Source organism: Equus asinus, chromosome 26, assembly GCF_041296235.1.
Source record: "Equus asinus isolate D_3611 breed Donkey chromosome 26, EquAss-T2T_v2, whole genome shotgun sequence".
NCBI lineage: Eukaryota > Metazoa > Chordata > Mammalia > Perissodactyla > Equidae > Equus > Equus asinus.
Window position 1 is genome coordinate 29,772,963 of NC_091815.1, and position 8,901 is coordinate 29,781,863.

An 8,901-nucleotide genomic window follows, 5' to 3' on the forward strand; every position below is an offset into this window, starting at 1 on the left:
GTGGCATCCCCCTGCCTCACGACCCTGGGTAGGTCTACACCATCTGGGTTCTCCAGAGCAGTGAATGGAGACTCAGCAAGGAGCCGTCCCCGGCCCCACTGTGGGGCAGTGCAGAGCCAAGGTCCACGCTGGACTCCCTCTGGCCGCGAACTGTCCGCACGCGCCCATTTGGCAGACAGGAGAAACGAGGCCTCGAGAGGGCACGACAGAGATCGTGGCTTTCTCGGCCGGTGCACGGGGCCAATAAGGAGCGGAGCCCGATGAAGGCGTGCAGCCCCTGCCTCCTTCCCTTCCCTGTGGCTCTGGAAACAGGGCTGGGGATCCCCTCCCGCTGCAGGAACTCGGGCAAGTCAGAGCTCCTGCTGGTGCCTCAGTTTCCCCATCTGCGAACGGGGGTTCTGACAGTGCCCACCTCACAGGACGTCCGTGGAGATGACACCCGAAGGTCACCCCCCTCGTTGAGGCTGGGAAAGGGCGATGGTTGCTTATGGGTTTTATTCCTCCGTGACCCCAAGCTGACCAGGGGGCCCAGGCCCTCGAACCTCCCCCCGCCCTCCTCCCTCCTCCCTGGCGACCTGGTTCTCCTCCTGGTACCAAACCTGGGCCCTCGGCACAAAGAAGGTTAGGCAGCGCCCCAGGAGGCCTGACCGGGTCGTGGCCCCTGGCCCGTGCCTGCCACACCCGCTCTGGGCCCCAGATCCTCGGTGACCCGATCCCTCCAAATTCAGGTGATCTACCCCGGCTCCAGATCACTGAACCCTCTCAGGTGCCGCGCCAGACAGAGCCGGGTCCCGACCAGGGAGCGCCTCGGAGCGTCGGGACGCCAACGTCGCTGTCCCCGAGACCCGGGCTTGGGGCGAAAGATGGCACTGACCCGGTGCGGCTGGCTCCTCCTCAGCGGTGAGCGAGAATGGTGCCCCCCTGGGAACCTCAGCCCCCCATGGCCGCAGGGAAGGGGGACCCCTAGCCCGGGGAGGGAAGGTGTGAGCCAGAGGTCCAGCAGGCTGTGTAGAGAGGGCAGCTGTGTCTCACGCTGACATCATTTGCTCCTGCAAGAGGTACCAGCGTGTGTCGGGCCGGGGACAGCCTTCCAGAAAGTTCTGTGGGGTAGACCGCAGAGATTTCTAAGACCAGGGTGTGGGCTGGGGTGAGGGAGCCACTGCTGCTCCTTCATTCTGACCAGCAGCTCTCCCCCTCCCTGAGGATGTGGCCTAGGGCCACGTCTTGACCTCCCCCTTCTCAGCCTCAGTTTCCTCATCTATGAAATGGGCCAAACCCCCAGGGCTGTCGGAAAGCCAGTAATAAGCAGCTCTTCCTGTGCCCCGGGAGCCGGCCTTAGTGCTCTCTGTGTGTCACCCACCACTCCCGACCCCCACTTCATAGACGAGAAACCTGAGGCCCAGAGAGGTGAAGTCTCTGGCCTGGGTCACACAGCCAGAAAGTGGCAGGGCTGAGGGCTAGCCCCAGAGCCCTCACTCCCGACGGTGCTCTGTCAGCCTGGAAAGTACCGGAAACTGTGCCAGGCATGTAAGTGCTTCTTACGTGAGCGCGGCCACGGCCACCCATTCTAGGCAACCACACTCGAGTCAACCCCGGCAGCCCCGACCAGCTCATCAGGTTTGGGGCTCATCTGTGGGGTTGCAAAGAAAAGGGGTAGGGTGTCTTAGTCATGATGCTCCTCACTGCTGTGGTCGAGCTGCGGGGGCCGAGGGGGAGCACTGGACTGGGAGCCGGGCTCAGGGGCTGGACGGGCCAGCCTGCTCTGTGAGCGTCGATTGGTGACTATAACACACAGAAAACCCTCCAGGTCCCACGAAATCCCGAGGTCCCACGGGACCTTACGTGCAAGGCCTTATGTAGATCCTTGGCACTGCCCACTGATTTGACCCTCGGAACACCCCCCTGTCCTCCCCAGACTGAGACCCTGCACCTGGCTAACATGTATTGAGCACTTACTGTATACCAGGAACACGTATGCCAGGGGCCCACGTCTTCCCCTCCACCAGTGGGGGCAGCGGTCAGGCCCTACTCATCCCACCCACTCTGGCTCCTTGTCCTCAGCCACGTTCCTGAGCGCAGGGGCCGAGATCTCCATCACCCCGCAGCCCGCCAAGCCCGCCGAGGGCGACAACGTCACCCTGGCTGTCCAGGGGCTCACGGGGGAGCTGCTTGCTTACAACTGGTATGCGGGGCCCACGCTCAGCCTGACTTACCTGGTGGTCAGCTACATCGTCAGCACGGGTGACGAGACCCCCGGCCCGGCCCACTCGGGACGGGAGGCTGTGCGCCCCGACGGCAGCCTGGACATCTGGGGCGTCGTGCCCGGGCACTCGGGCACCTACATCCTGCAGACTCTCAACAGGCAGTTCCAGACGGAGGTGGGCTACGGACACCTGCAGGTCTATGGTGAGAGAACCCCCTGAACCCCCCTCGACCCCAATTGGGCTGTTCCACCTCCCTTCCCATCCCTCTTAAAAAAAAAAACAACTAAAATATTTTGAAACCATCCTCCAAAAGACCTAAAATAACATTAAAGGGGTCACCTCCTTCAGGGTGGCTTCCAGGATTAGACCTGCCTCCTATTCCATTAGTTAGCCCCTCCGGCTGAGGGTACAAGGGCACCGCCATGATCCAGCCGTGCCCCTGGCCTGGGGAGAGGGAGGCCCCGGGAGCAGGTGGTGCCCGGCCCCCTCCCCTCTGCCTCTTGCCCCACAGAGATCCTGGCCCAGCCTGTGGTCATGGCCAACGACACGGCGCTGGTGGAGCGACGGGACACTCTGCGCCTGACGTGCAGCAGCCCCAGCCCCGCCGAGGTCCGCTGGTTCTTCAACGGCGATGCACTGCCCATCGCCGTGCGCCTCGGCCTGTCCCCCGACGGCCGGGTGCTGACCCGGCACGGCATCCGTAGGGAAGAGGCTGGAGCCTACCAGTGTGAGGTCTGGAACCCGGTCAGTGTCAGCCGCAGCGAGCCCGTCAACCTGACGGTGTACTGTGAGTCCTCCTGGTCCCACCAGATACCCAGCGCCCAAACCTCATAGATGGGGAAACTGAGGCCGGGAGAGGTCACCCAAGGGCACCCAGGGAATCATAGGCGAGCTGGGGTTAGGAACCAGGGATCCCTCTTTAAATGCACGGGGCCCATCTCCTAAGGACTAAAGACCACCTTCGAAATGGAATAATCCTTCGGTTTGAAGCAAAACCTACAGGGAAGGGACACGGGACTGGCTGGAAGCGAGAGGCAGACTGGGAGGGGAGACACAATAAAAGCCATTAACCAAAGCGTGGAGTCATTCCCAGGGGCAGCAGACACGCAGTGTGGAAGCCGGGGAAATAAAGCAGAGGTACGCGAGGGCTGGCGACGTAGAAAAACTTAGAGCCTAGAATCCTCCCGCCAGAGAATTCTGGCTTTAGGAAGCACCGAATTCTAGACTGAGAATCCTAGGAGCTCTAGAAGCAGAGATTCTTAGAATCCTAGAATGTAATTCTAAAATCTTAGAGCTGCTCAACTCTAGAATCTTAGAACCATAGCTTTCTAGAATCTTAGACTCCTAGAACCTAGACTCTCGGAGCCCTAGAACTCTAGACTCTTAGAACGGCTTGTTAGAAACCAATCGTTTAGACTTCTTTTTTCTTTTTCTTTAACGGGGCCATAGATTTCAAAAATAGCTTGAAGTCTTGTCTGGCCCAACACCCTCTTTTTGCAGAAGAGAAAAACAGATCCCGTGAGAAGGGAAAGTGACTCTCAAGATCTTAAATCGAGTTAGAGATCCATGTGGGATTCGAAAAGGCCAGAGCTGTCTCTCCCTCTGCTGGGTCCAGATGTTCTCAGGGCCCCCAGCCTGATGGAGAGAAAGCCCGGGGTTCCCCCCCACCTCGCCTCTCCTCTCCCTCGACCACCCCGCTTCTCTCCCTCCTGCCCCACAGTTGGTCCAGAACGCGTGGCCATCCTCCAGGATTCCACCACCCGCACGGGCTGCACCATCAAAGTGGACTTCAACACGTCCCTCACCCTGTGGTGCGTGTCCCGCTCCTGCCCGGAGCCCGAGTACATGTGGGCCTTCAACGGGCGGGCCCTAAAGAACGGGCAAGACCACCTAAACATCAGCAGCATGACGGCGGCCCAGGAGGGCACATACACGTGTATTGCTAAGAACCCCAAGACCCTGCTTTCTGGGTCCGCCTCAGTGGTGGTCAAGCTCTCTGGTGAGTTGCCCCGACCCTGGCCACCAGCCCCTCCCCTTGGAGGCCCAGTCGGACCGTGATGGTTTGGCTGCTCCATCACCAGTTAGGTCACCCTCTGCCCAACAGATAAGGGGAAGGTCAAAGATTCTCGATCCATTGGTCGGCCAAGGGCCAATGGCGTATCAGGTGGACCCCTCTTCATCCAGGTGGCAAAGGGAGACAGTCCATACCATGTCACCTGGAAAACAAACAACAAATCAGACTCTCTTCCTTGAGGGGTGGCAGAGTGAGAAACGGGTCCCGTGTCCCACGTCGTGTGGCAGCAGAGTGGGAGAGCGTTGAGATGGTCCTCCACGTGGGTGCCCCTGTTCTAAATTCGGTCACCAGCTGCCTAGGGGCTTGACCCATTCCTTGCCACGCAGACAGCTGAGCTTCTGTGCTGCCCACTAGATTACCCGGTTATCTGGCCCGGATGACGGCGTGTCCCTGCGCACACACGCGCATGCACACATATGCGGGAAACCACAGCCAATTTTTGGCAAGTGGAAAAACACAGCCAGAAAAGCATTGTCTTGCCTCTGTCCTTGAACGACCCAGGGGCGGGAGCAGTGCAGACACAGCTGGTGTTTTCAGAGCCGTCAGGATCCTCAGGGGACATTCTCTGGTCCCCTGGGGATGGTGGCTTTGAACATGAGGGCCTCATTAACTCTGCCTTGGTTTCTTCCCAAGTGGTCACCGTCCCCTGGGGACAGAGGCATCAGTCCTTCCCTCCCCTCCTCCACCCTCCCTCCTACTAACAGGCTGGGTCTCATCCTAAAAGGGTGGACACTCTTTCACCCAAAGCAGAAATGGCATGCCCAGAGGTAAGTGTACCCCCTGCCCCACCCCACCGGGGGCCGTGGCAGCTGGTCTTGGCAGGAGACGCGGGAGTGGACCAGATGACCCACTGCCTGTGCAGGCCGACATGGGGGGTGTCCGAGGTCTGCAGGTATGTGCAGAGAGTGCGGACAGCGCCCCCCAGGGCCTCCTGAACTGTCAGCAACCCTGGGGCAGGTGTCAGGGGAGAGACAGAGGAAAAGGAGACCCCCCCCCCCCAGGGGAGACTCTGATCCGATGGTGTAGATACGTCTCTGCCCTTGGAGAGAGGGTCCTGGAACAGGGAAGCCTGGCCCCCTTACTCAAGGAGCTGCCAGTCAGAGAGAAGAGGCAACACCTCCTACTCCATGGACTTCCAAGCAGTGATGGAGGAGACATGACACCCACCCTTAGAGAGCTTCCAGTCAGATGGAGCAGCCTCCGGCTATACTTGGGGAGATTTCTGTTCTGATGGAGGAGACGTGGTCTTCAGGAGATATGGCCCCCCCATTTTTTTTTTTGAGAATTCCTAGCCTGATGGGGGAGACACAGTTACCACCTTTGGAGTACTCCCAATCTGATGGGGGAGTACCAGCCCCCTACTTTCTAGGAATTTCCAGTCTGATGGGTTAAACACGCCCCCATCCAACTTCTGGGGTCCCCAGCCTGATTGGAAAGACCCAGCCCAATTATCCAGGATTTCCAATCTGATGGGGGAAACAAGGCCCCCCCCCATATTTAGAATTTCCAATCCCATGGGGGAGACAAGGCCCCCATATTGTAGAATTTCCAATCTGATGGGGGAGACATTGCCCCTACATTTTGGAAATTTCCAATCTGATGGAGGAGACATGACTTGACTCTCTAGGGTCTTCCAGTTTCATGAGAGAGATAGCCCCCAACGGCTGGAAATTCCTAGTCTAGTGGGGGAGAGATGGCCCCCAGCCCCTGGGATCTCCCCGTCTAACGGGGAGACACACAGCTCTCTGGCAAGTATTGTCAGGACACAAAACCCACGTCCACGGCCACTCAAGTCACCTCCTTCCTCTGTCTCCTCCCCAGCAGCCTGCACAGGGGAGCACCAGCCGGTTGGTGGGAGGCATAGACAAGCTGGCTGGGGGTGGCAGGGGGACGCTATGCCCCAGGCAGGTCCAGCTGACCCAGCTCCCTCACGCTCTCCCCAGCGGCAGCTGTGGCCATGACCATCGTGCCCGTGCCCGCCAGGCCAATGGAGGGCCAGGACGTGACACTGACCGTCCTGGGCTACCCCAAGGATCTGCTGGTCTATGCCTGGTACCGCGGGCCCGCCTCCGAGCCCAACCGGCTGCTGAGCCAGCTGCCATCGGGGACCTGGATTGCAGGCCCGGCACACACAGGCCGGGAGGCGGGCTTCCCCAACTGCTCGCTGCTGGTGCAGAAGCTGAATGTCACCGACGCCGGCCGCTACACTCTCAAGACGGTCACCCTGCAGGGAAAGACCGAGACGCTGGAAGTGGAGCTGCAGGTGGCCCGTGAGTATGCAGGGGCCAGGGGGGGTGCGCCTTGGTTCAGACAGGGGCTCCCCAAGGGGCTCTGCCTCCTCCCAGGAGACACAGATCAAGGATGGATATGCCTTCCCATCAGCCTTGCCTCCTCCATCTGACTAGGGGGTCCCAAGATGGGACCATATGGGGTCCACCAGACTGAACATTTTAGACAAGGACACATAGTGTGAGGGTAGGGCATCCTTTTCCATGCAGATGGGTGGACCCTGAGACGCAGGAGATTTCCCCCTGCTACCATATTGGGGGAATGGGCTAACGAGGGGAGCTGACCTCCCCCATCAGACTAGAGGTACAGAGTGAGGGTGGATCACTCCCCTCTCTTCACACTGTCATCCCAGACAATGGGGGTGCATCCCAGTAAGAGTGAGGACAGAATTTCTACCATCAGAGGCTGGGATTTCTCTCTCAAATTGAAATAGAGACAATCTCCTCCAATAGGATGAAGGTTTCTAGGTGGTGGGAATTGTGTCTCCTCTGTCAGACTGGGGGCTCCCAGAGTCAGGGACCATGTCTCCTCCACCAGACTGGGAGCTCCCAGAGTCAGGGACCATGTCTCCTCCATCAGACTGGGAGCTCCCAGAGTCAGGGACCATGTCTCCTCCATCAGACTGGGGTCGCCCAGAGTCAGGGACCATGTCTCCTCCATCAGACTGGGGGCTCCCAGAGTCAGGGACCATGTCTCCTCCATCAGACTGGGAGCTCCCAGAGTCAGGGACCATGTCTCCTCCATCAGACTGGGGGCTCCCAGAGTCAGGGACCATGTCTCCTCCATCAGACTGGGGGCTCCCAGAGTCAGGGACCATGTCTCCTCCATCAGACTGGGAGCTCCCAGAGTCAGGGACCATGTCTCCTCCATCAGACTGGGGGCGCCCAGAGTCAGGGACCATGTCTCCTCCATCAGACTGGGAGCTCCCAGAGTCAGGGACCATGTCTCCTCCATCAGACTGGGAGCTCCCAGACTCAGGGACCATGTCTCCTCCATCAGACTGAGCATCCCCAGAGATCTGAGAGGTCATGTCCCTGAGGCAAGGACAGTGTCCTCCTCCCTCAGACTTGAAACTTCCAGAATCAGGGGCCCTATCACTGTCAGCCACCCCTAGATACTGTCCTTCAGCTCTTCACTCATCAAACCCTGGTTTTCTGGGTCAGCGTCGGGGGGAGAGGGGTGTTCAATGACAGCAGGCCGCCCCCGAAGACCCCTCGGAATTCCTTTTCACCCTGTCTCTCTTCTCACAGTCCAGCTCCCTCCCTCGCGTGAGGACGAACGCCAGCTTCCTGATCCTGACCCTGGCACAGGCTGAGCGTGGGGCGGGTGGGCCCGCCTGGAGGCCGGGGGTGGGTGGGGGAGCAGAAGGGGTGGGGGTACTGGGGAGTTGGTCCTCCACCTGCCTGACGGCCTCCCCCGCCCCTCTGCCCCATCCTCCCCACAGCCCTGGAGCAGCAGCGTGCCCCGGAGCCCTCCAGAGAGAAGAGCTCTTCACGCCCTCCTCCCCGTCTCCTCCTCCCGAGTGGAGGACCACTGGCTTCTGGCGAGGATGCTGGACCGTGGTCTGCTGTGCCCCTGCTTCCTCGCTAGACTTAGAGATGACAGGGCCCTACTGCTTGGCTGAGCTGTCGGAGCGTCAGAGGCCATAAACATCCTGGTTAACACACCTGTGTGTCAGCCTCTCCTTCCCCGACCGCCAGCCCTGCCATTTCCTAGTGGCCACGTTTGCTTCATTTCCCACCCAAGGCTATTCTCAGTCTGGGTGCGAGCGTGCACAGGGACACCCAAATCACAGTGCTCCAAGCCCCCACTGCCTGATGTCAGGGCCTCGGGACCTTCCCACATCTCCCCAGCTTATATCTGAGGTCCTGATTCCAGTGGGTCAAGTGGTGCCCTCCCTGGGGCACCAAACAGCTGTGGGACGTGGCCCACCCCTATGCAGCCCCTCATGCCATCCCTGGAGCCCTGAAGCAAAGTTGCTTGTACGCAGGACAGGGAAGGACCAAATTTCTCAAGAAGAGTTCCAGTACTTCTGGCCCTCATCCATTTAACCACAGATGCCCCTGTGTGTCCTCCACTGTCCTGGGATTTCCCCCCTAGCCTGGGTCTCTCGCAAACATGATCTGCACAACCTTAAAAATATCTCCCTCCTCCTCTGGCCACAGAAAAGGCCCTGGGAATAAATGAATGCAAATGGGGCAGGGGTGTGGGTGAGGGGTGGAGAGCAGAGGGGTGGGACTCAGAGAGAATGAGTCTTCTAATTCCTCTCACTAGCAGAGTCTGAGCCACAGGCCCCACCCAGCCCAGGTGCCCTACCAGAGAGAGACTCTTGGT

At 59.6% G+C, this 8,901-nt stretch overlaps 1 protein-coding gene across 1 annotated transcript; it reads left to right on the forward strand.

Annotated features, from left to right (window-relative positions):
* Positions 1-863: 863 nt before the first annotated feature.
* Positions 864-8,646, forward strand: CEACAM16 (CEA cell adhesion molecule 16, tectorial membrane component). Its single transcript, XM_044759606.2, has 7 exons — positions 864-900; positions 2,062-2,406; positions 2,716-2,991; positions 3,925-4,203; positions 6,222-6,548; positions 7,818-7,916; positions 8,012-8,646. The coding sequence occupies exons 1-6, from the start codon at positions 864-866 to the stop codon at positions 7,880-7,882; spliced, it is 1,329 nt and encodes a 442-aa protein (XP_044615541.1). The 3' UTR covers positions 7,883-7,916; positions 8,012-8,646.
* The last annotated feature ends 255 nt before the right edge of the window (positions 8,647-8,901 follow it).